Genomic DNA, 26,849 nt, shown 5'->3' with positions numbered 1-26,849 from the left:
GGATGAAACCATATGAAAAAATGGAAAACTCAACACCTATAGAAATAATTTCTAACAATTAATAAAAAGAACTATAAGAAAAAGTTGTCGTTACATGTTTTAGATGACAGATAACTCTTATTCCATCCTATGAAACCGTGTTGTAGTTAATGAGTATATCAAGAAGCTCTATGAACAAGCAAAATAAGGAAGAAGTGATGATATGTTGCAAAACACAGGCTAGATTCAGGTATCATAAAAAAGGTTAATTGTGCTCGTTTGTCATGAAACATTAAAAACAAGCACTCAAATAATACCAGAGGAATGCAACTGTCTGCACAAGAACTGCAGTATCTACAACCTTTCAGAAAACAACGTAAACAACCCTTTAATTAATCATTTTCTCATAGAGAAAAAGATTTTTCATTTTTTGTTTGTCTTAATGTCTGACTTTTTATGTTCCCCTTTAATTACTCATTTTCTTGTTGGTGTACTGAGGATACCATGGGCTGGAGTGTTCTAGTAGATTTGGAAGTATTTTACATGAATAGTTTTCAAAAACACAAATGATAGAAGATACTCATAAAATCAACCAATCACAAGTTCGCAACTAATCAAAGATATGGACAGTGATTATTTTTTTCCTTTCAATCAAATATAAAAAACTACTTTATCAACTTCTGCCCTTGATGTTATTCAGATGCTCTATGAACAAGTCATTCCAGGTATCTGTAATTCCTGGCAAACACCAGTGCATGCAATCATCATGTCTTTTGCCTCCAGCTTTACCTGGGTGTGCATCAGCCCGAAACTCACTCAAGTGCGTGACGTCCAGAATAATGAAACCAGACCCCTCAAGAGCCTTATAGAGGTGTTCATTGACCAGTCGAACCTCCACATTTGTCCCATTATTCTTCACAGAGAAGAGTTCTTCTACCTGAAAGGGAAAAACAACTTCCAAGATCAGCTTACTTAATAATGTAGCAAAAACAATGGTACTCAAGGTAAGTGCAATGAGAACATGGAAGAAACACACTTCAATAGATGATAATTCTAGTCACAACAAAGCTTAAAAAAGAAATAAATGGACCTACCTCCTCAGTCAATAATGGTTGATGCCTTTGACAGGAACCACCTTGATCCCAGTCGCCCCCTTCGAAATGTCTCGGTGATTGAGTGCGAAAAAATTTGATTGCACCTGGTCGTGCTCTTTCCTCTACATATGGGATCTGTAAACAAATCACTCTTATCAAAACATGCAGACCAACCACATACTTATAAAGTTTTTATACTGGTGCAGGACATGATTCACAAGCATTGATGCTTATATTGAAAAAATAGATTGACCCTCAGAAACCCTCTTGCAGTAAGAAGATTTACTATGTACACTGTCTACGGCATCCCAAAATAAAAATACAAGAAAATACAAAATGGAAAACTTCCCTTTGGAATAACACTGAAAAAGTTTCTTTTTATTATTCAAACAATAGAGGTTATCTACAAATATGTTCTAGCTATGTTTATACTTAAATCAAGTAGGAAGGTATCAATAAGCTAGACTCATGCTTTGAGTTGTTTCATGTCATGAAAAAACTCGAAAACTCAGGAAATCTGTTGGGCAGGCAAATCTCTACCACTTACAAAAAGAGAATCAATGGCCACAAGTTTTATTTTTTTTATTAAAATTGGATAACTAGGACCCATATAAGAATTTCTAGCCCTGTCAACGAGGAAAGCAACTCCCCATCAAACAACTAAGAACAGCTCAATCCATAAACCTCATACTCATCTTATCTCTTATAAACTTAGCTCATTGATATGCAGTATTTGCTTTTTGATACTTCCATATATTGCTAGGGACAAGCATTGTGGAACTTGGTTACAAAATTCAGCAGAAGCAAAAAAAAGACTAATGGGCCAATTAACACGACACCTTGCCCTTGGTAACTATTTCATACTGTATCAGCTTAACATAAGAACTATTGGTTACATTACATAATTCCACATTTCCTTCCACTAAAAAGAAACAGAAAGTAGTAAAGGCATTACCATGTGCTCCAAAACCATATCCAGGCCTCGTTCAGGAGATAATAGAGGGATTACAGGCTCACCCTTCTTGAAGAATAACATCGGTGACTTTACGGGGTCAAATTTTGCAGGGGCCCACCACCTATTTATGTGAACCAAAAAGAAACAGCCAAACTAAATTAAAATATTGTAGACATTTTCATAGAACAACTACAAAATCAGCATAAACAGAGGAAAATGGGGAGCACACAACAAAAGACAAAAATGCAACAAACAAATGTTTTCTCAATTTGTCAAAGAACAACTCTGACATCAGTTCAACTCAAACAAGGGAAAATACCACTTCAGCTAAGTGACTTTTGTGGAAATAAAACTCAATGCATTGATTAGAAGACATTCCAATACAACAAAATCCCAGGATACAGAATCGGTTACTTTGGCCTCACTAATTCAACTATTGTAATTTCTAACATTAAGAACTAGAACGGAAAGTAGCTAAAGACAGGACCAATTGAAAGAATATAGAAACATCATAAAATATTACCAGTGCCCAGTGTTCAAAATTAGAATATCGTGGTAACTTGGCGCTTGGACCCATGTTTTGTCTGGAACATCAACATCGACTCTATATCCTTCTCTGAATCCAAGAGTTTCTAAAGCACCACCATTGTCATTAGCTGACCATCTGTATCAAATGAGAAAGAAGAATAGTTAAAATGTGCAACAAACAACACCTTATAGTCTAAAAATAGCATTAGACCTAAGTTGCATGGATACAGGAATGAGTAAGGATACTAATACAAGATACAAGTTTTCTACAAACTACGGTATGAGTACAGCAGGATAAGTCATACAGAAATATTAAAACATAAAACAATAGAGTGATTAAATCGTAAGACAAATACAACATTCATAATTGCTAACTATAACTTTTCAGCATAACTCCACAAAGTATTTCAATCAAGCAAAAATATATAATGAAGATACATGATTTGAAAGGAGCAAAGTAGTAGCTTGTTTCATCAAATCGCAAATTAGAAGTAGCAACAAACCTAGTATTTTGAATGGAACGCTGACTTGCATTTGAGTGATATTGGGTATCTATTCATCAAGTTAGTACTTGATAAGGACCCATGTGTGCCCGATAAGTACCAGTACCAATACCAGATACAAAAACCATTTCAGAGTGCCCATGCATCATTGCAGAAGACAATGAAAACCGTGACATCTCAACAAACATATTTACACAACTCTAAACTACATATATACGTGGTGGTACAAAATCATAAATTTGTTATACGATAAAAAAAAAATGCAATTTGTGGAACATGTAACAGCAGCAGAGAAGGGTGACTACTCAAGCAAAACCACACTATAGTTTACACAGTATAAGAATGACAAAAACCACAAGCTTACCTACCATAACTTGCGAGAAGATTGGTACGGTGATATGCAATGGTGAGGTTGTAATCTAGAAAAGTAAAACCACGGTCAGCACCAGCCGGTCGCCACTTCTTCACTTGTCCATTAGAGACACTCTTCAGAGTGCAGTAAAGAGACACAAACATGTTCCTATTCAACGAATCCCCAACAAACCCTGTAGTGCTCAATACCCATCATTAACAATCCCAAACAAAACAAACAAAAAACACACACACAACTTCACATAATAAAACAAAAAACAAAAACAAAAGAACGCCCATTATTCAGAATGCCAAAAAGCACACAACTTTGCATAACCCAAAGACACAACAATGAAAGAAACGCTAATACCAATGCTGGTGTCTCTGTAATTATGAAGAAACCCAATTGGGTCAAACTGAGGGAGATCGCATCCATTGGGTTTCCAGCGCCACATGGCGAGTTCAAGAGCGTTTGATTTGTTTCCAGAGATGCAGTTCCATCCCTTGAAGATCTCCTTACAGGTATTATCATACCTCAGAGTCTTCGCGCTATGGTGGATCCATTTTCCATTGGAGTAGTCGCAGGAAGCGTGGTGAGATTGGAAAGTGTGAAGGGGGGAATGGGAAGATGAAGGTGTAGTAGTAATGGTGTTTCTGAACTGAGATAGAAGGATGAAGATGGAAGTGAAGAAGAGAAGAGAGAGAAGGGGGAATAAAGGGATTTTCTTTGTGTTTTGTTGGTTCCATTCCCTTGTGGTTGTAGCCATAGCCATTGTTGATAGATCAATGATGCACGAGTGATAATGTTGTACTGAACAAATGTTGATTTTATAGTTTACTACTTCATAGTGTGTTCATCATTAGCTATAGATTCATTAAGTGCTGTTTGTTTAGGATTAGCAAAAAGTTTAAAATCTATCCACCCCAAAGTTTTTTATACAGTTAGGAGTGAGAGAAGCAACACACATTTAAAAAATACAATACACATTGACATTCATATCTATTTTATTTAAAATGATATTATACTTTTACCCTTAAAATACTTGGAAATGAGTGAATGGGAAGTCACTAAAGTTGGAAGATTTCTTTTCATATTACTAAGTTGTCCCTAACCTTTTTTTATTAAGAATTATTTTCTTTTAGGATATATGAATTCAACACTTAGCCTCATAAATATTTCATTACCCCATTAGACAATTGTTTTATTTGTTGAAATTAGAAGATTTATACGTGAGTTATTAATATGAAATATTATTTTTTTTAATTAGTTATGTTTACAAAATAACACGAAAAGATTTTTTTAGATCATGGCTATATCATCCTAACAGTTAATTTCAATTATCATTATAGGCACAAAATAATGAAAATGTTTGATAAATTTCATCATAGACATTCAAAGTGAGTAGAGTCTGACTCTACCTCGTTCATTCACTTGGCCCAATCATACTCAGGTTCAATTATTGTTGGGTTTTTATTAGGTCTATGGTTGCACTTCATTGGATCCATGGTTAGATTTAAGTTCAAATATTAGACTCGATTAATATTCAAAGTCGAGTGAAAGACATGTATAATCTGACTCATGATCACTCATCCATGATGCTTGTATATGCGTCTATTCAATTGTATATAAAATAATGACATTTTTTTATAAAAAATATCATTAATTCTTTATTTTTTATTACATTTACATAATAACAATATATAAATATATATCCGTTCATATATCAAATTATATATTCATAATAATATTAGAAAAATATATATAAGAAAGTATGTGTTATATTTAATCACATTAGGATTGAAGTTTTTTTGGGTATATATCTGGATTCAAATTTAAAGTCCAGTTCGACAACATTTGAGGTTAAATTAACTACATGTCTAACTCCATGATGTTTAAGTTAAAATAATGCTTCCAACATTTAGAGCATGATAAAGGATAAAGTGTTATCAGACTCAACCCTTTGATGTTCACCTCTATGATCAACCATTCATTTATTTTCAATCATTGTAGGTACAAAAGTTTAGTGGCCCAGCGTATGAGAACCATACTATAGGGTTTAGCATCACCTTTATTGTTACAAAAATAGTGAAAATATTACTGAACAACGCATATTCAGTGTCCAAATTCAACTCTGTCCTCACCACTTGAATCCAGAAAATGTCTATCACCCAAAATCTCACTGCCACTTCATTCTCTTCGTCATCCTCTGCTTTTTTAGCTCCAACTACCTTCAATTCTAGGTACTTCAATCTCTTTCCTTACCAATGAAAATGAGATCATACCCACAAATGCTATTTATTCAAAATTGCATCTTTATTCTCTTTCCCCTTCAAAGTTTTGATTTTTTTTATAAAACCCTGTTTTGGGTGCTGCTGCAGGAGCCAGGTTTCGTTGCCTGTGAAAAGCGTGGGAATTTGCAAATGCGTTGCGGCACCCCAAGAAGCTGACACTGGTACCTTCAATTCTTCAGTGTGATTATTAGGTAGTATTATAATGTGAGTGCATATACTGATAGCTATGCTTCCTTTTGGGATGTTACTACCTTGGTTTTAGTTTTAAAAAAATGGTTAGAGAAAAAGTTATTTTTGTGGTATGACATTTGCATTTGACTATGATTATATTAAAATAAAGTATTTGAAAGCTTTCTATATGAATTGGAAGCTTTTTTAGATAAAAGGACGGTCTAATGCACGAGACTCTAATCTAGTGAGGTATAAGAAAGTTAGATATACAGAAACGGGGGACCTACCCTCACAAGTAAGTAGCTATTTACATGATTTGAACTTAGGACCTTCAATTCATAAGGCAAACAACCTTATTATAGCAGCGAGGCTCACCCTCTAGGACCTTTTTTTAGATAAGCTAGAAAATATAGCTTTTCATGGTAGTAAATGTAACTTTTTTATTAAAATGGCATTTTGACGAAAAAAAGCTTAAACAAACAGGTCCTTATTTGGCATGTCTCTCAAGTTGTTACTACCTAGGAGTGCTAATTTGTGTGTTGCTGCTGTTAAACGACCAGTTTCAGATATGTGAAATTTTGCCATATTTGAGAATATGGCAACTGATATCAAAAGTTGATTTTTAACCTAAGCTGGAAAGATATAGGCCTTAAGTAGTTTCCAGATTCCCCTTTAGCATAGGCTGGTTGCACTAGACTTCTGGAATCTAGTGGATTGTGTGTTGGTATATTCTTGGAAAAGAGCATGCAAGTTAAATCCAATTTTGTATCAAATACTCAAGTAAGATAACATTTTTCCATTTCATTTTGAAGTGTACAAGACAAAGGTCTCTCGCAATGGAAATATAGCTAAACTTCAAGCTGGCTATCTCTTTCCAGAGGTATTTAATGATCACTGCAATGCATAGTTAATCAGTTTACATGCCATTTTTTTTAATTATTGTTTACTTTCACTACACATGCTTTGTTCCAATGGGATTCTCTGTTATAAAAGGCTCATTCACATCATGGTTTCTATGCTTTTATGTACATGTCTCGGTTCATACATTCATATGTTGTAGTAGATTGGAGTTGTACCAAGTATGTGCCTCACAATTCAAGATGAACGATTGTACATTTCTTTGGGTAAAAGAATAATTTATTAAGTAAGTTAAGATAAAATCTCGAACTTTTTCACCTCTTGATTTTTTAGCTATCAATATTCTCTTTTAAGATTGACTATAGGGCAGTCAAGCTTTTCTACTTCATGAAAGATGCCTTTGATCAACAACTAACCATGTGATTTTTAAATGAAATAGTCTGATTTATTGTTTTGAAAGCATCCAAGAAAGAGATGAGATGTTGTAACAAATCATTTTGCTATTTAAATCTGCGTATCTTATATTCTTATCTACCTTAAGAAAGATAAAGTAGAGAATTGGGGAAATATGTGGCATTGTGTCATTTTATTTACCCATTCTTCTGTTTAGTTTGTACACACATTGTTGTCTCTCTTTCATAGCCTCCAACTTTTTTAACTCTGTTTCTTTACATGATGTGGAACTACTTTGCTTCCTTTTTTACTAATCCTTTTTTTCCTGCAATTTTATTACAATAAATAGATTGCTAGAAGGAGGAACGCACACCTGCTAAAGTTCCCAGATGCAAAAATAATAAGCCTTGGAATTGGTGATACTACTGAACCCATTCCTGAAGTCATAACTTCTGCTATGGCAAAGGTAGAATGTTTGTCATCTGTATAATTCTGTCCTTGTTTATAGTTCCATCTGTTTTGAGATTAACTTCTATTGACATAAATATGCATTTTTGTTGGTATTTTTATTATTAAAAAGGTGTTATTTTGGTAGTACCAAAAGAAATTCAATCAAACAGCAGTAGTGCTTCACCTGTTCCTTACCGAGCCTTTGAAATTGTTCTTTTCCTTTTAATCAGAGATCATATGCATTGTCAACCTTGGAAGGATATAGTGGTTATGGAGCTGAACAAGGTGAAAAGGTATGTCACATTGACATCTTTATGGGGTTTCAACCGTTTTTCTAATTTTCATTCTTGTACCCTTCTATAATCTATCCTCCATCACATATGACATACCAAATACTAGACCAGTTATGAAGTTATCCATCTGCTGATAGTTAATACTTACTTAGTAGATGTATCTCTCACTTTTTCTCTACGCAACAATTACTGTGGCATGGCATCAACTCTAAAATAATTGATCACAATGCTAAGTTAAATATAAGAGGTTTTATTTGTATATTGAGAGCATGTGCTTTCCTGCCCTTTCTTGATCCTCTAAGCATGTGAGGAAGAAAAAATGATATTTTCCCCTTTCAGGTGCCTCCGCTTACTATATATGATTGTTTTTGCACACCGTATGTTAGTTTATCCAAATTTACTGGAAGATAAATTCATCACTTCCAATAAATTTGTTGTGCAAATTTTCAAAGTGCCTAACTCATCTTTGTAAGACTAATAAGAGGTACCAACATACAATCCCTGCCGTTGATGGTAATGTTTACTCTTGGGAGTAATTCCGCTAGATAAAGATGTAAAGGATCTGACTATTGAAATGTATAGTTACCCTAATTATGTAAAACTTTTAAGTTTTTCTTGCATACTTGTTTTCTTTTCGTGAAGTTTATGATACTTGAAGATTGAGAGACGTCTCTACTCTATGCAGCCATTAAGAAGCGCAATTGCTTCAACATTTTACAAGGATCTTGGCATAGACGATGACGATATATTTGTCTCAGATGGAGCAAAATGTGACATATCTCGCCTTCAGGTTAATTTGTATTTCTTTCAACATATTATGTCTAGCTTAGATCACTTCTGCCTATTGCACTTTTTCCTGGGGCCTTGGCCACTTACTGTGATTGAAGTTTGATTATTCTGCTTCGTGGGGAAGGGGCAGGGTGGGGGTTGCATGTTAACTGGATTTTTTCCTCAATCTAATGTCTTTCTTTCCTTAATTTAACTTGTTATTTCTTCTATTTTCATTCTGTGACAGATTGTCTTTGGGTCAAATGTAAAAATGGCCGTGCAAGACCCATCATACCCGGTAATTCATATCTATGTCATTTTTATTACAAGCTTCTCATCAGTTGCTTAATCATTCGTTCATGCTTCAATATACCAAAAATGTTGCCTTGGTTCTGTTTCAGCTGCTACATCTGGTTGATTTACTGTGTGACATGCTGTCTGATTTCATTTCATTTTATTAGTCTTAAATAGTATGCATTTTGTTTATGTAATTAGAGGGCTTGAAATAATTTTTTTCATTCTAATCTTTCAAGAAATGTTTTTTCAGCATTTGATTAGCAGAGATCCATGAATATAAAACACTTCCCATTTCTTGAAAGATTTGTCATACTAAATATATAAATACATATAGAACTTCATTTAGTGTCTTTGATTGATGTTTCAACTTTAATTGATAAAGATTTTAATGCTTTTGTTGAAAATATAACATGTATGATTATCTATCTTAGTGTATTATGGATGTCGTCGTACATTTGATATCTGAGGAGTGGAATTATGCATGAGTATACTATTTTGAGAATGAATTTGATACATAAATTAATTAATATAATGAAAGTAGCAAAGTGGGGGAGCATCAGTGCTCAAGTTACTGGCCTTTTTGTCTCCATAGCTGTTCTCTGTAACTAATGTAACCTTTTATTTATATGCAGGCCTATGTAGACTCAAGTGTAATTATGGGCCAGACTGGCTTCTACCTAAAGGATGTTGAGAAGTTTGCAAACATTGAGTACATGAGGTGTAAACCTGAAAATGGTTTCTTCCCTAATTTGTCTTCTATTTCTCGACCAGATATAATTTTTTTCTGTTCGCCGAACAATCCTACTGGTGCTGCTGCAACAAGGGAGCAACTGACCCAACTAGTTCAGTTTGCTAAGGACAACGGGTCTATAATAGTTTATGATTCAGCGTATGCAATGTACATTTCTGGTGACAATCCGCGCTCCATCTTTGAAATTCCTGGAGCCAAAGAGGTCAGTCTTTAATTGATAATTCGATGTTTAAAATCTGGCTGTCATGTTCATGCTTACCCACACCCATGTTTCATAGCACTTATTAAATACTTTTACTTTATGATAGGTTGCATCCAGTGGATTTTTCTCTGATTACGTGTTATTTGTTTCTTTACTGGACTGCATGTAGCTGGTGCTAGAATTTTAAATTAGCTTCTTATGTGAATGCCATTTTAGTTTCAATTTATTTTGCAACAAGTCCCATGACTTCTGGATTTGGTTATTGCAATAGTTGTTCACTTAACTGAGAGTCTCTTGCCTTCTTGCATGAGTGAGTTATTTTAGCTTAATCAAGCTGATGAATCTTTTCACTCGCACTATAGTAAGTCAGATAAAATTTGATTGTTCATTTCCATCCAATATTGCCATGTCAAACTTCTTTTTACTTCTAGTATATTGGCTTCTTTTGTCATAAAACTAGTTTTAGGCGGACTTGTTTTTTCAAACCAAGTATGATTGTGCTATTTGCCAGCCATTGAATATTTTGTTAACACTAAATGTGCATTTGCTTAGTCAAAGTGTTTTATACTTTTATTTACAATATATACTAGGTTGTTTGAATGATTACTCTCATTATTCCACTATAAGGAGATATTTTATTCCCACCAAATGTTTTATCAGTAAAATATCCTATAAAAATTGACCTAAAAATTGTAATACAGTTAGGAAAATGCTTTCGATGTTCAGTGATACCACGGGTTTCAGTTGCATATAATTGTGCATGACTGCTTACGGCCAATTGCAGGTTGCCCTCGAGACTTCATCATTTAGCAAGTATGCTGGGTTCACTGGAGTTCGATTAGGTTGGACTGTGGTTCCAAAGCAGTTACTGTTTTCTGATGGATTTCCCGTTGCCAAAGACTTCAATCGTATTGTATCTACCTGCTTCAATGGCGCATCAAATATTTCCCAGGCAGGTGGTCTGGCTTGCCTTTCACCAGAAGGCCTTAAGGTCAGTTATTTTGCTTTATTACTCAGAGTTTCTTAAAAAGAAAGAAAATGTTCCATATACATTATTGAAAATGATCCCTCTAACCTTTCCCCCTCCTCTTCACACTCCCAAGGAAAAGGTCCATCAATGCCATACACTGCTTCAATGCTTATATTATTATAGTATCACTAAATTTCACATGCATTGCTTTATTATACCATCCTTTAATATCTTTATTCTTGGCCTTTAATAAGGTGGGAAATGTTTAGGCTTTTAGATGTTTTCTGTAATCACTTAAAGCAAGAACAAGTCTATGCATGGAACATAATAGACTTTGATGAATTTGAACGCAGGCTATGCGAGAAGTGATTGCATTCTACAAAGAAAATACTGACATAATAGTGGAAACATTTGATTCACTTGGTTTCAAAGTCTACAGAGGGAAAAATGCACCATACGTGTGGGTCTATTTCCCGGGTCGAAGCTCATGGGATGTATTCAGTGAGATTCTTGAGAAGACACATGTGGTTACAACTCCAGGTAGTGGTTTTGGACCTGGTGGTGAAGGTTTTGTCAGGGTTAGTGCCTTTGGTCACAGGGAAAATGTCTTGGAGGCATGCAGAAGATTCAAGCAGCTATACAAGTGAGAATATCTCATTGATTTCAAGATGTGTATCTTCTTGAACTGAAGAGGGTTTGTCTTCTCAAATAATGTTATTGATATTCCTTGAACTCTAGAGTTTAGACTCTAAACTATGGTTGTATAGACAGTCACTACCAATTGAGAACTTTTATTATGTGCTTCTATTTGCCTTATCATATTTACATTGGGGTCTGTTTAAGTGTCCTGCGCACACGGTTCATCGTGTGGGGCTCGCTCAATGTCGCATTCGCTTGCCAACTGCCACCATGGTGACCCCCACCCATCCTCAGGCAATGTCGTTGTAAGCACTATGCCCAAACATGAACCACATAGAGCAAATCAAACAACCAAATTCTATTGCTAACCCCTCAAATTGAACAAAAAAGGAATAATAGCATCAACAAAGCAGAAACACTTCTGACTTGGACAACCACCATCTCCGTCCATAGCTACATATTTCAACCACCGTATAAACTGAGCTGCCCTTTATACCTGATATGGGAAATTCTACATATTTCGATTATTAAGTGATTCACACACATGGGAAGGGAGTAGGGTGAAGGTAGGATTTGATATTAGACTTTACTAGTTAAGTTAGTTGACACTTTCTTCATAGAGTTATTATCAACTAAATTGTGTTACAAAGTTGACTGGTCTTTGTGCTAGTGCAGGTTAGCTCCAATAGTTTATATTAAATTGTGATATATTTTTTATATACTATTTTATCTCAATAATAAGTTTATGACAACTATGCAAGTAAATGGAATAGTAGTTGAAAATAAGGGTATAATTGTAATTTTTAAAGATGTTACTCCCTATAAACACTTCCAACTAAATTGTACCTAATAATAAAGCAGTTATTTTTCTTAACTTCTAAAAAACATTATAAGATTATGATCATAAACTCATTCAAAAAGATGGAACATTTTTGAAAGTTGCAGTTGGTTCTTATCCTTAACAAGTTTGCCACTAAAAGCCACCTTAATCATGAACCTGTTTTGAAAATAGTTAGCAGTATATGCTAAATGCAATGCCAATAGAAGCTGGTGAGCCACATTCATTTGAGGCCTAAGAGCTAAGATAATGGGATAAGAATTTAGAAATTTGGACTCCACACAAAATTCATTTTTAGAGAAAAGTTTATAAAAAGCAAAAAAACATTGGACGTATATGTCAACATCTTGGTTCCAATTATTTCCATTTATATTTTATCTTATACATTTATATTCTATTCATATTCATTTGCATCCTCATTCTACATCATATATATATAAGTATATAACTCTTCCACTTTAACACACTGCTTTTTCCTCTATCTATAGTATACATCAAAATGGAAGCACATGCAGGAGCCAATCAACGCATTGCAAGAATCTCTGCTCATCTCAATCCTTCAAATTTCAAGGTTTCTTCTTTGGGTTTACTTCAGTTCTTCCAAATTTTCATGCAAAAATTAGTTACGTAAATAACAAAGTTAGAAGGTTGAACAATTTTACATGAAAATATGAAATCATCTTGGTTTGTGTTCCTTGCATATAAGGCCTTGAATATGGTTAGGAAACTTAGGCAGCCAGCATAACGCTCAAGAAAATAACTCCTTATATCATTAATAAGCTTCACTTAGTGTTAATTTAGGTTAATAAACCAACAAGTCGTTGGTCTAGTGATTGGATCCTCAGTTGGACCAAAAAGTCAAGGATTCATTTTCTAGGAAAAACACTTATTGGGAGGGAGAATCACATTCAGAAAAGAATTAGTTTCTTAACCATATAGTGAGGGGATACTCTTGTACCAAAAAATTTAGGTTATAAGTTTTAGAATTACTTGATGATTAAACTTTCAACTTAAGCTAAAAGAATGAAACAAGTATTGATGAGTTACTTTAGACTTGGCCATTTTGTATTGACAGGAGGGAGGTGATGTTGTTCTTAAGAGAGAAGAGTGCAGAGCAAAAGGTGGTGCACCTGGATTCAAAGTAGCAATCTTAGGGGCTGCTGGTGGAATTGGACAACCCCTTGCCTTGCTGATGAAGATTAACCCATTGGTTTCAGTTCTTCATCTTTATGATGTTGTCAATTCCCCTGGTGTCACAGCTGATGTTAGTCACATGGACACTGGTGCAGTGGTAAGTAGCTTCTTTTACATATCTTTCATTTTACAAATTTGTTCTTTTTTATTTATTTATATTGTAGATAGTTGATATAGGAAATTAAGGGTGCGCAGCACAACGGTAAGGTTATTGGCATCTGACCTTTCTGCTTGTGAGGTTAAGATTGTTTATCTATCTTCTCTGGACCCCACTATGTAGGAGCCTTGTAAGTTGAGTCGCCCTTTATACATGATGCGAGGAAGTTTACATATTTCAATCAGTGAGTGACTCACACGTACACACACACGAAGGGGGTAGGATGAAGGCAGGATTCAATCCTAGACCTGAAAAGGACTTCACTAGCTAAGTTGGCTGACACTTTCTTCAGAGTTATTATCAACTAAATTTTGTTGAAGTTTAATGGTCTTTTTGCTAGTGTAGAGACTAGCTTCAATAGGTTTTTTTTAAGTGGATCTCTATTTGAAGTTGCTAGGAATTATTGGAAAGTAACAATGTTTAGCTGCTATGTGTTCAAGTGATGCAAATTTTTGGGTTTCTAGGTCCGGGGCTTTCTGGGGCAGGCACAACTTGAGAGTGCACTCACTGGCGTGGACTTAGTGGTTATACCTGCTGGAGTGCCAAGGAAACCTGGAATGACAAGGGATGATTTATTCAAAATAAATGCTGGAATTGTGAGGACCCTTTGCGAAGGAGTTGCCAAGTCCTGCCCCAGCGCAATTGTCAACTTGATTAGCAATCCGGTGAACTCCACAGTTCCCATTGCTGCAGAGGTTTTTAAGAAAGCTGGTATATATGATCCAAAGCGACTTCTGGGTGTTACAACCCTTGATGTTGTCAGGGCAAATACTTTTGTGGTAAGCATTACCTTTCTGTGCTTATTGAAACAGTCTATGACTCATAATTAAGTTCCTTTACTCACTACTTTGTTGCAGAACTACAATATCTAGAAGAAGACTAAATAAGCTAAAAATATAATAAATTCTTGAATCTATATCTATTTAGTAATCACATGTCTTCCTATATTTTAAGCTACCTGTTGGATCAAACTAGATGATTAAATTAGTTTTGAGAAATACTTATAATTATAATTATAACAAGGTGTTGAACAGAACAGATAATTCCACATTGAGAGATTTTTTATACTATATTAAACTTTAAGTATCAACTAGTGTAAGTCCTGTAATGTTTTTCATTCAGGCAGAGGTGCTTGGAGTTGATCCAAGAGAGGTTGATGTTCCAGTGGTGGGAGGTCATGCGGGAGTTACTATACTGCCTCTTTTATCTCAGGTATTTTAGTGTCCATCCTTCCCTTTACATTATATCTTAGAACAGGTCAATTAACCTTTATTCAAACTCGACTACTTTTACAGGTTAAGCCTCCTAGTAGCTTCAGTGCAGAAGAAACTGAGTACCTGACAAATCGCATCCAAAATGGCGGAACAGAAGTTGTTGAGGTAATGTCATACTCATCGATTACTTTAGAATGTGATTAAAGTAGGATGAACAGGAGGCAAGGCAAGGAATAAAATTTGATAATTAATCAATAACGACTCCTTGTATGTTAAAATATTGATAATTTACGCTGAACCTTCTTTCCTTCTATTTTATTTCTACATCTACATGTTTGAAATTCTTGTCTGACTGGCCAATTCTGTGATGATGTTGTTAATGTCAATATCAGTTACTCATGGTTCTATGATAATATAATTAAGATTCCCAACTACACCAACATATGATGCTTCCCACTGGTCTGAAATTTGAATAGATTTCTGTGGCTGTGCTGTTCAATTTTTTTCCAAGTCCATCGCCGTATATATTCACAAAAATATCAAGCAAACTATCTTATTCACTTGTGTAAATATGTGATTGTGATAGATTCATCATATTTTAACAATAATTATTCATGTTACAGGCAAAAGCTGGGGCTGGTTCTGCAACACTATCAATGGTTAATTGCTTATCTTCATATTTCATCGGCTGATAGCATAATTAATTACTATCTGCTGAGACCTATATATGCTCAGTGGACAGACTAACCAGAAAGCCAAATCTTGATATTGTAGGCATACGCAGCTGCGAAGTTTGCTAATGCATGCCTCCGTGGCTTGAAAGGAGAAGCCGGAGTGGTGGAGTGTGCTTTTGTTGATTCTCAGGTGCCATTGCCAACTCCTTCCTCTCCTTATACAATGTTTTTCATCTTCCCTTGCAGATATCCTTTAACAGTTTTCCATGTCTCCAATAGGTTACCGAACTTCCCTTCTTTGCAACCAAGGTACGCCTTGGTCGTGGTGGAGCAGAAGAGATACATCAACTGGGTCCCCTGAATGAATATGAAAGGTATGATAGTAGTTTACTAGCCATTTTCTTTCTTGGAAGCAGTAAGCACAAAAGTGAAACTTTTGCCCTTTAAAACATAACAGGATTGGTTTGGAGAAAGCAAAGAGAGAGTTAGCAGAAAGCATCCAGAAGGGAATAGACTTCATCAAAAAATAAGTGAGGTCATGAAAAACTAGTTTTTGTCTCTCCTATAATATAAGGATAATGTGTGGTACTCCCCTATGTTCATAATAGACTTTTCTTAAGAATGACACTCTAATTTTATGTCTCTTCTGTCTCTTGTTGATGATTGACATCAAAAAAACTTCTTGATGATCTGAAAGACACTACATTATCTTGTAATTTCCATTTCTAATTTTCTATAATCTTTCAATTCTCCTTAGCACATTTGACAGTGCAAATAGTAATGGACTTTCTTCTCATTTGTCCTTCACCAATGACATGGTTGGTAGAATTTTTTGGTCATATATTCTCTCACTTTATATTACCACTTATGTACCGTCTAGTGGTGTAAGACCTGCTAGATCCTTAAAAAGACCAAAAGATTAAGAGTTTGATTTCTGTGAGCGACATTTGTTGGGAGGGGTAGTCACATACCCCGAAAGGTATTAGTGCCTTACCCATAGGGTGAGAGGATATCCTTGATAGTACCAAAATACATTACCAAGAATGTAAGGTTTAACCCCAAATTGTCCACTCTTCTCTCACCCCTCCTAACAAAATACCCCCTTAATGTATTCCATATTCAGTGACAAAAAATGAAGGACAAAATGTTGCAAGAGAAGATACTTTATAGAAAGTATAATTATTCCATTACGTGAACAAACTTTCATGGAGTATATATTTTTGGTACAAAAGTTACAGAGTTATAAACTTATATCCTGCTAGTACAAATTACTTGATCTCTTCATAAATTTTACAACCCAATTATGTTGTCACAATTACAGAAAGAAACATACAAGAACACTTAACAAAGGCCCTGCTTATCATGAAATCCAAAAACCAATGTCCCTTTTACAAAGATAACCTCCTTCCAAAATGGCTTACAAGCTATAGAGTCACTGTTGAAATAGGTGGGTGATAATAACATGGTCAACAAGTTAACCATGCAAACAAGAAAACATGGCAAAGAAAACCCTCCTACAAAATGAACAACATGCTTGAAGTAGATGGTATGGTCAAGGTTGCAGACATTACAGGCCTTGCAAACAGAAACATTATTGAAGAACTTAAACTTGAACTGCTATGTAGTTGATTTAATTCCTTTAGGGGGTGATAGATTCTGTTTAATGTTAACTATATGAACATCTTCACATGAAAGATGCAAAAGCTGAGCGTAGGTTTCTCACCAGATCCTTCACTGTAATGCAAAATTCCATATCCATCTGCAAATTGCAGAAATAATATTATTAAGTAAGATTTTATTGCATGTGATGGTTACAGAAATTACCTGAGCAAGAATTGTTATATCAATGGCACAACTTCCAAATGCCATGGCACTGCTATTGGTGACTTTCAGATGGATTTTCTCAACTTCATTGATTGTTTTTTCTACAACTCCTTTGGTCTTCTCACAGTGAACTCTTATGAGGACATTTCTCTCACAGAACCTTGCTTCAATCTCAGGTAGTGCCTCATCAAAGGGATCACCAGATTCTGAAGAAGAATGTTCAGCATCATTGAGTAGTTGACATTTCTTCACAATTACCACAGATTGCATGTTTTTCTTCTTGTTCTTTTCCTCCTCAAGAGCCATCACTTTCTCCTGCAATTGCTTCAAGTACTTTATAGCACCTCCAAGTATAGAAGCTTTGTCCATCTGTTAGTATATAAAACAGTAAAAACTGAGACCAAAGAATGGACAAACATTAACTACAACTTCCACATTACACAATTATTCTACATATTCATGATCTTTCTGGTACCTAGGCTTTAAAAAATTGATATTTATCACAACCAAAATGACATATGACCAAAAAGATATTTTAGAATCATTTATAGTTTCATTAGCTTCTAATGTGGCTGAGAAGATAAATGTTTGAACAACATGCAGTAAGAATAAATAAATATTATGCAGCTAGTTAAAGTAATAATAATCTAAACTTCTATTCTGATGCTGTTATATACTCCAATTCATGTAATCATGTTCAATATATACAATGGCAAGAACCATATCTTCAAAAACTTGAAGTATTAGGTGAATGCTCTTATATCTAATGCGCCCTCGAGTGAAAATACTTGAAGCGTGGACAATAAAAAATTTCAGCCATCTTATGCTGAAACTCAACTTTTATTTACCAGAATGTGGCGAAAAGCATCAAATTCTAGATTACTTAGTCATAGAATCTTTGATATTATGTTAATAACCAACAGGCTGAAAAGTTTAAGCTCTAATTAGTGGTTTTATATTATTACATACAACACAACTATGAAAGACAGAAGCAGTAAACTTAGAATGATAAAAGGCCACAAAGCAAATTTGGTACCTTTTGTAGTGCAGGAACAAGGGCAGATAGAGCAATGAAGCGCTGGCTGAGCTTCTCTCTCCGTTTCCGCTCAGCTATTATGTGGTCTTGAGGTTGAGAAAGTTTAGGACGCGCCACGACCTTTTTGGCATCCTCGCAGGCCATGAAGACATAGTTTTGATTCCCTATCTCCAAGGTTCTTTGATGTATCATGTTTGGAGGATTTGTTCTGTCGATTTTAGGACAAACCATCTCATCCTTCGCCTTTACTAACCCCGACTGATTAATGTATGTTGAATCCACAAATGAAAGAATGTTCGGGTAAGAAACAAATTGTGCCTCCGATGTCTGATCCATGGAAGTTTCGGAGTTGAAGTCCTGGTAATAGAATGGATGATGTTTTAAAACAGCAGCAGGGTCATCAATAGTGCTCAAGTGCCACTGCAGAAAGGTAGGATCCTCCATCATTTCCTACAAAACCAGAAAACATCATACTCACTGTACAAAACTTTCATAATGTTCATTGACATTTCATCAACTAAACTCAAGCCATAAAAATGTAAGTATATCCATGTTTTGCCTTGTTTTCCAATATCAACTTATAGAGTATACTATAAAACAATTTACTTTTGTTCCAAGAATAGATATTTATAGGATTTATGTTATATATTTACCATATCAGCTAACCCTCTGATGGATGAAATCTCCATTAGAAAACTCCTGCAATCAAAAGAACTCAAAATACAGCTAAAAGCTAAAGCTAATAAACCTTGGTACTTAAATTTTCAACTAGCTGATTGTAACATATGTTAAAAGACTACAAAGGGAAGAAGAAAAACCCCATGCAGAAACCACAACACTCTCATACACCTACATCTAGATCAATTATATTCCTAGGCACTTGCACAGTTGCACTCATACACTATATAGAGATATTAATGAATAATGTGATGGTTGTTGATAAGAAGCTTACTCAGATTTGGCACCTTTAAATGTTAGTGGCTCTAATTTATGAGAGGATACTCTACCTCAGTAGCTGCAGCTTATATATTTGGTATTTATAAGTACTTATGTCCTATTTGACCTCACTGTATTCCAAATTAGCACAGTTGTAGTATTATGGTGATACCTTTTTTCTTTCTATCTAGGAAAATAATAGATGTAACTCATTTTGTACTAAGAGGATCCCTTCAAATTTTGTTGTTTTGTGGACTTTGGGGTGTTCTTCACCAACTATTCATTGAAATTTTGATTTAAGATCTTAGAAATCAAAAGGACAGTTCTTGTGCTAGTGGTCCCTTACCATGTCCAAAGCCTCAAGGTATGGATTTATTTTGCCTAATTCCGCGAAAGTTACTACGAGTTCCATTTTCCGAACATAAAAATCGGATGATTGTCTCTTATAACAAATGAAGTTGGTATATTATCTCGATTGGCTTTTGTATTTCGTAGAAGAAGCCAGAGAATATTAAGTTTTATTTTTTGCAGGATAAAATTGTCAAATTTTGATGATGTTAAAGTTATATATCGAAGTTACTTTCTTAGTTCCTTCCTAATATGTCATTTTCTTGGTCAAAGATTATTTCCAACCATAACCAAGAAGCAAGCAATTGAGGCTTAGCCAGTCCATTATTGTCTAAGAGCAAAATAGTACAAGATGCCATAGAAAATATGGGTTGGTATTTGCTATCAATTAACAGTTGTTTGGTTGCAAATTTCAAATATGAATTATAAGCTTATTCATCAGGAAGATTTTCCCAAATTTGGGTGAAAATGAAATGCAAATGAGTTTCCACTAACTCAAGATTTTAGCCAATTTCTTAATGTATATGTTCGAGTTGGGTTTTTAAGGAAAATGAAGGTTTCGGAACTATCTCACAAATGTATCTCAAACTTTTCTTTTCCATTTTGTCTCCTCCAAAACTAAACACACACAAAAAATAAAAATAATGTGGTAATTAGAGAACATGCATCTCAAACTGGAATTTGTGAGAGAACTTTTCAAGATAAAGATATATATTTTAATATGTCCTTTGAAGTATGATGCTTTTATGAAGAGTACTCACAAATGCACACTTATTCAAATTGGTAAAAGAATGCATGCTGATGAAACATTTGATATTCAAGAGGTGATGTCTCTCATGAAATAACACAATATACCTATAAAAGACAACATCCATCAACGTTTAGGACATGCCAAATTCATTTGCCTTTTATCTTCTTCTTTTTTAAAGAACTAATCTCATTATTTAAAGATAGAAGTAAATTATCACTTGGTAAAAACCACTATACTGTTTGGTTTGAGTTTTGGGAGTGTAAAACCATACTCAAGAGTCTTATTGTACCTTGGCACAACCAATTATTTAAACAATGTTGCCAATTAAGTTTGGAATGATTTTTAGAAACAAAAAAACCTTAAAAATAACTTTGAAATCTTCCATTTTTATTTATTTTTTTGTGTGTCAAACTTAAGTTACACGAAATTATTTTAATGACTCACCATATTAGAAATGAAATACACTTTTGCATGTCTAGAATCGAGATCCTCTATACCCAGAACTTCATGACTCTATGTCTTAAGCAAATTATATCTTACTAAATAGCACAAAAATATTACTTTTTATTTTTATTTTTAAATATATTGTAACTTTTTATTAGACTGATATATAATTAGACACGAAATATGTGACAGTTGATCCCATTAGTTAATATGAGGCAATTATGATCAATACAATTTGCCATAATTCAAAGTTGAAGGTATTCTAGAAGCTCAGATCCAAAATGATTTGGTGATTATTCCTGCAATAATGATTAATCCTAGATTCGTGTGCTGGAACAACTCACCTCATGCAGTACATTTCTAGTCAACATGAAATACGTGTACTTTGACATTTTACTTGTCCAGATAGATATATGTAAAGTTTTATATTCATTAGACATATTAAATGCCTAACGTCTAATTCGTGTACTCATAAATTAAGTGAGATTTACATGAATAGTTATGGAAACTACTTATATTGGTAATTTATAAAATGATGGTGATGTCTCATGAGTTTGAAAAAAACCATATGCTTACACGTAATAGACAGCTTAGCTGAATAGTGAACATTTGAATATAAAAAAACTTTGATCCACTAAAATAAATTAGTTTAATTGTGTATAGTATTGGAATATGTGAAAATGTCTTAGAAATATCTTACATTATATTATAAAAATATTTAGGTAATAATAAGTATAGATATAATATCTCATATTATGATAATTATATTTTAGATCTGTTTAAAATATTTCTTAGCGTTGAGATATTCTCTGTAGATAATTAATATATTTTAGGATATTTTAATGTATTCTAATATTAATCAATGATAGTTGATCAATACATATTTTTCATCTTCTCCAATTTATTTTTCTTACAACTTGTAAAGTTTATTGACAACTGATCAATTCATCTTTTTCATCTTCTTGAATTTTGCTTGGAAAGTTCATCATTGATCAATTTATGTTCTTTAATTTCTTTTGTGTAAAGCTTGCAAAGCTCATAGCTAATTATTAATCAACCCATCTTATTCTAATTTGTAGAATTAATAATTAAGAGTGTATTGGCTCTTAATTTTATCTAAAATTGCAACTTTAACAATTTAAAATGAGCACACACTTCTCCTCCAAATGTAGGTAGGATACCATAATTTCATACCCGTGCTCTAAACATGGATATTTAATCCAAATAATTCAACCAGAGATAATGTTTTAAATTTCATAAAATGCATGAAAGGAACCTCTAGCCGGACAATACTAATAGCTCGTGATAATGCTTAAAGAGAAAAAAATGTATGCACATAAAAGTATTATAAGTTGTTATTACATTATTCATCATTTATTTTTAAGGGGAAAATTTACAAAACATCTTTAAACTTTATAAGTTTTTTAAGTAGACACCATAAACTATTTTTTCTTTCTAATTACTCCTTAAAAGTTAACTATTGGTAAAATTGATCTTACCTACATAATTTTAAAATTTAAGAAGTAATTAGGAATAAAAATAGTTTAAAAAATTAGTCCTTACATACTATTTTTTTTCTTCCTAAGTGCTTTAAATTAACTCATGAAGTAATTTGGAATAAAAGAAATCAGTAAAAAAGTTCCTCGCTGGTCATATAAATTAATAGACGAATTGCAACAACTGGAGGGAAAAAATGAAGCAGAAAGTTATGGGATTCGTTCGCGAAAAGCCATATGTTACTGCAAAAAGAGAAGAAGTGTAGCAGTCGTATTGAGTTTATACTATGACCTCACTACGCCAGATATCGTAATAAACAATGGTCATTCAACAACACAATTTTGAAAGACGTTATTGAAAATGAGGCGGAAGAACATCAACAACACATAATAAAGTAGGCGCGGTCAATTTGTGTAACTTCAACACCGCATTCTTGACAATGCGCTGTTGAATATGAGTAACGTTAGCTCTGGCTTGAATCATTTATTTTTAACAACGCATTTGATATAAAGCGATGTTGATGTGAATATATGCAACAACGCATATTTATGGATGCGATGTTGAAGATGACATAGTAATCGCACTTGCTTAATTATGCGATGTTGATGTTTTACGACTTTTTAAGCGTCCGAGAAATTAATGGTGGAGTAGTTATGCGTCTCTTCATTTGTTGAAATATTAATAGTTGAGTGGTTGTGCGTTTCTTTGTTGTTGAAATATTAATGGTTGAGTGGTTATACGTCTCTTTGTTTGTCGAAATATTAATGGTTGTTCATCTATAAATATTGTGGTTCACTCAATGTTCTATTTCATCAGTAAACTAAAAGCTAAGAGTATGTGTTTCTATAAGAATATGTTCATGAATATAGGAGAAAGAAAACACAAAATAGTAAAAAAAAAAAAAAGAACAATACTGCAAAGAGTGAAAAAGAGAAAAAACACTCAGATTTGTATAGAGGAGTCGAGGAAAAATTTGTGTTTTTGTTTCATAATCATGTCAAGGAGGTCTTTAACAAGTTTTGATTTTGCAAAAGAACCCGGATTTCAGAAGGAAGGTGACTGTCATACAAGATTTGCGTGAGATGATGAAGATTTAGATCATTGATCTATTTCAATTGATTGATCTCTTTTAATTTTTTGGTCTCTTTCAATTAAAAGGAAATAAAAGAAAAATGATTAATGAATTATTTTTCTTCATCATCTGCAGCAATTCATTAAGTTCATTGATTCCTTCCTCGCAAAATGACCCAAATTTTAAAAGGAAATCAATGAACTGTTATACAAGATTTGTGTAGATGAGTCGAACAAAAAATTGTGGACAAAATTATTTCATCTTCTACCAAATCATTTAGTTCATTATGTTCATGTACCAAATCATTTACTTCATTATAATATATTTTGCCTCTCTAAATGAGTAATAAAACAATTATTTTGGATGTTAAATTCTGTTTTTTGTTAATTATTGGATGGTTATTCTCTTTAATACTTTTGCATTGTTCCTTATTAATAAACACAATAAACAAATATTAATACTTAATAAATACAAAAACAAATTAGCAAAATATAATGTTTAATATTTTATTCAGTTTCGTATTAATAAACACAATTATATAATAATAATCTACTTCATGGCAACTTCATTTTAATTTACGTAAATTTATGTTGTATAAATATTTTCCAGTTATATAAAATGTTAATTTAACAGCGCATAACTACGAATACACTGTTAATTTGGAAAATGAGTTCAGTTTAACAGCGCATAATTACGATTGCGTTATCAATTAGATTATATTCAACAACGCATAATTCAGATAGCGCTATCAATTAGATTCTATTCAAGAGCGCTACATCTCGGTAGCGTTGTTGATGTGTTAATGAAAATAAGTAGTAAACAACTAGATACGCAACAACAACAACGCAATCATTAATATACGCTGTTGAAGATGTTGATACAACAACGCTACGTTAAATATGCATTATGGAAGAGGTCGTGTTCATAAAATGAGTAGTGTATAATTGGATACACAACAACAACGCAATCATTAATATGCAATGTTGAAGATGTCAATACAACAGCGCTACCGTTAATATGCACTGTTGAAGATGTCAATACCACAACATTATCGTTAATATGTATTGTTAAATGGTTACTACAGTTTAAATATCTAAAACATGAATCATTTCCTCTATGCTCTCAAACTTAATCGAAAATGAAACCTCACACTCTCAGCAAACCCTCATACTCTCATAAACTGGAAAAACTTCATCAATGGATTCCCAAAGTGGCAATCATGTATCTCACAGTGGTGACAAAGCTTCACCGACTCCACAAGACAAGCAAATCGTTGCTCAAAACTGACCTCCACGTGGAATGACTTCCATGAAGAATGTTATTCGATCAAGAAGTAAGGATGTGAAGATAGAAGTTCAATGGAACTCTAAAGGCCAACCATTAAGCTCGAAGGGTGGCAATGCATTGGTAAGCTACATTGGGGTTGTTATTAGGCAGAATGTGAAGCTAACCTTCAACAAATAAAGTGATGTAGGGAATGCCGTGAAAGAGCGTATTTGGAATGAAATAACAGTAAGTTTATTTTTTCAGTTTTTGTGTTTTTGTGTTTTCATGCAATGTACGTATATGCATGTGTTTGCATGCAATATATAATGTATATGTGTTTTTATTTCAGACAACTTTTGATGTTGGTGAGGAGCATAAGGATTATATTCTTAAATCGGCTGGCAAGGCTCTTCGACAATTCCAAACTGATGCCGGAAAATTACTCAGAGATGCTGATGACAATGTCAACCTAAAACCTGCAACTAAATATACAAATATCATTGATGAATAAGATTGGAAGACTTTTGTCACCATACGCATACATGACAAGTCTTTCTTGGTAAAATCATATTCTTTGTATTGACTTTTGTATATGATTGTTGATATTAATGTTGTTTATTGTTTCAGAAATTAAGTAATAAAAATCGCAAGAGAGCATCCAAACATTTATATCCATACCGAGCTTCTCGAGCGGGATATAGAGGAATCGAGGAAAGAATTGTAAGTATTGCTAATTTGTATATTATTGGTTAGTTTTATAGGCATATATATCTAATTACATTATTATCGGTTATGTTTTGTTAGTTGGAGAACAAAAGCGATACACCTATGACTCCACATGGAGTAGAACTCGATGTTCTATGGGTGGGTGCCCGTAAGAACAAGGATGATGTCATCGATAATGAGGAAGTTCAAGAAGCGGCAAGACGTATTGTAAGTGCTCATATTTTTTAATCATACTTAATTTTCATACTTTATTTATCAAAATGTGATTAATTAACATTATGTTTTTTCTTGATTTGTCAGGTTGTCCTAAAAGAAAAGGAGGCTAACCCGGATAGTCGCATAATACTTGACAATGAACTAGGACTGCCTATCTATCCTGGCCGTATCCGAGGTGTAGGATTTGGGGCTAGCCAGCGAACATTTGTACCCCATCCAAAGTGTGCAACCAAAGCCCAAATGAGTCAGGTTTAAAATCAACTAGATAGCTTCATGCAACGGTTCAACGAATTTGAGCATTCAATGAAGGCGAAGGAAGTTGAGTGGCAATGACTAGCTAGTAATGTTGACAGCTGAGTGGCAACGACTAGCTAGTAATGTTGACATTGTTCCTTCAACTGTTAATGAGAGTTGCACTACACCTGCACCTTACAACATTTTCATTCTAATTCTCATTCCTGAGGTAATTTAGTTAACTTATTTTAATTTGGTTAACTTATTTTAATTTAATCGTTAACTAATTATATATTTTAACTTACGTACAGGGAATCAGTTCTTGCAAACTTTTCCTGGATACCCCAACTAGCCGAGAAGTGGGTGTTGGGAAAGTGCACAAGTTGGTCGATGATATGTTGCATAATGCATGTATCCCACACCATCATGTGAAGGCCTCGATTGACATTGCAATCAATGATAATGCGTTGCTGCCAATTCCTCTCGATGAGGATATCTTCACAGTTGGAGGGGCTATAGGCACTTTTGTGGCTTGGCCAGTAGACCTTGTTCAAGTAATTCCTCCTAAGCTATGATTTTTCGTCTTATGCTCACTCATATTATATATATATATATATATATATATATTATATATATTGATCTATAATTGATATATTTTTATTGAATATTTCAGGAAAATATACATTCCACCCCCAGTAGCACCCAAAAGTCTAAGTCATCTACTGGGGATGTGAGCTCCAAGTAGACTACCAACTATTGTACTCAACTAATGGAGCATGTAAAGAAGATGAGAGATGATATGATAATTATATCAATTCCCAAGGAAGTCTATGAGGATAATGTTAATGAATATGTTGGCATGAGTAAAGTCCAGGCTGTATATAAACGTGATTGTGTAGGTGCAAGTGTTGTATGTATATATATGAGG

At 33.9% G+C, this 26,849-nt stretch overlaps 4 protein-coding genes across 7 annotated transcripts; 2 read left to right on the top strand and 2 right to left on the bottom strand.

Annotated features, from left to right (window-relative positions):
* On the bottom strand, nt 506-4,268 carry LOC109331357 (protein trichome birefringence-like 13). The gene is made up of 6 exons (XM_019565781.1): nt 3,781-4,268; nt 3,424-3,604; nt 2,552-2,692; nt 2,029-2,149; nt 1,074-1,208; nt 506-916 (listed from the first exon to the last, which is right to left on the bottom strand). Exons 1-6 carry the CDS (start codon nt 4,181-4,183, stop codon nt 653-655), a joined length of 1,245 nt encoding a protein of 414 aa, XP_019421326.1. The 5' UTR covers nt 4,184-4,268; the 3' UTR covers nt 506-652.
* On the top strand, nt 5,406-11,697 carry LOC109331356 (LL-diaminopimelate aminotransferase, chloroplastic-like). 2 transcript variants are annotated; one of them, XM_019565780.1, is made up of 11 exons: nt 5,406-5,651; nt 5,790-5,863; nt 6,686-6,753; nt 7,474-7,590; nt 7,805-7,867; nt 8,553-8,657; nt 8,883-8,933; nt 9,565-9,885; nt 10,670-10,876; nt 11,209-11,533; nt 11,603-11,697. In XM_019565780.1, the coding sequence occupies exons 1-10, from the start codon at nt 5,569-5,571 to the stop codon at nt 11,500-11,502; spliced, it is 1,383 nt and encodes a 460-aa protein (XP_019421325.1). In that variant the 5' UTR covers nt 5,406-5,568; the 3' UTR covers nt 11,503-11,533; nt 11,603-11,697. The 2 variants fall into 2 exon arrangements, with proteins under 2 accessions (XP_019421325.1, XP_019421324.1); XM_019565779.1 differs by having other exon boundaries at nt 5,407-5,651; nt 11,209-11,662.
* Nucleotides 12,775-16,346, top strand: LOC109331358 (malate dehydrogenase, glyoxysomal-like). Of its 2 annotated transcripts, XR_002105784.1 has the most exons (10): nt 12,775-12,903; nt 13,408-13,623; nt 14,148-14,462; nt 14,806-14,895; nt 14,979-15,062; nt 15,521-15,556; nt 15,672-15,761; nt 15,851-15,945; nt 16,029-16,194; nt 16,246-16,346. XR_002105784.1 is itself a non-coding variant. In XM_019565782.1 (9 exons), exons 1-9 carry the CDS (start codon nt 12,832-12,834, stop codon nt 16,099-16,101), a joined length of 1,071 nt encoding a protein of 356 aa, XP_019421327.1. In that variant the 5' UTR covers nt 12,775-12,831; the 3' UTR covers nt 16,102-16,330. The 2 variants fall into 2 exon arrangements, 1 of the variants encoding a protein (XP_019421327.1); XM_019565782.1 differs by having other exon boundaries at nt 16,029-16,330.
* Nucleotides 17,031-19,551, bottom strand: LOC109331359 (transcription factor bHLH25-like). Of its 2 annotated transcripts, XM_019565784.1 has the most exons (4): nt 19,085-19,551; nt 18,432-18,881; nt 17,396-17,764; nt 17,031-17,330 (listed from the first exon to the last, which is right to left on the bottom strand). In XM_019565784.1, exons 1-4 carry the CDS (start codon nt 19,118-19,120, stop codon nt 17,256-17,258), a joined length of 930 nt encoding a protein of 309 aa, XP_019421329.1. In that variant the 5' UTR covers nt 19,121-19,551; the 3' UTR covers nt 17,031-17,255. The 2 variants fall into 2 exon arrangements, with proteins under 2 accessions (XP_019421329.1, XP_019421328.1); XM_019565783.1 differs by having other exon boundaries at nt 17,031-17,764.

The sequence above is a fragment of the Lupinus angustifolius genome, chromosome LG17 (genome assembly GCF_001865875.1).
Source record: "Lupinus angustifolius cultivar Tanjil chromosome LG17, LupAngTanjil_v1.0, whole genome shotgun sequence".
Classification (NCBI taxonomy): Eukaryota; Viridiplantae; Streptophyta; class Magnoliopsida; order Fabales; family Fabaceae; genus Lupinus; species Lupinus angustifolius.
The sequence above is the reverse complement of the archived record's forward strand: the minus strand, read 5'-3'. Positions and strand labels throughout refer to the sequence as shown.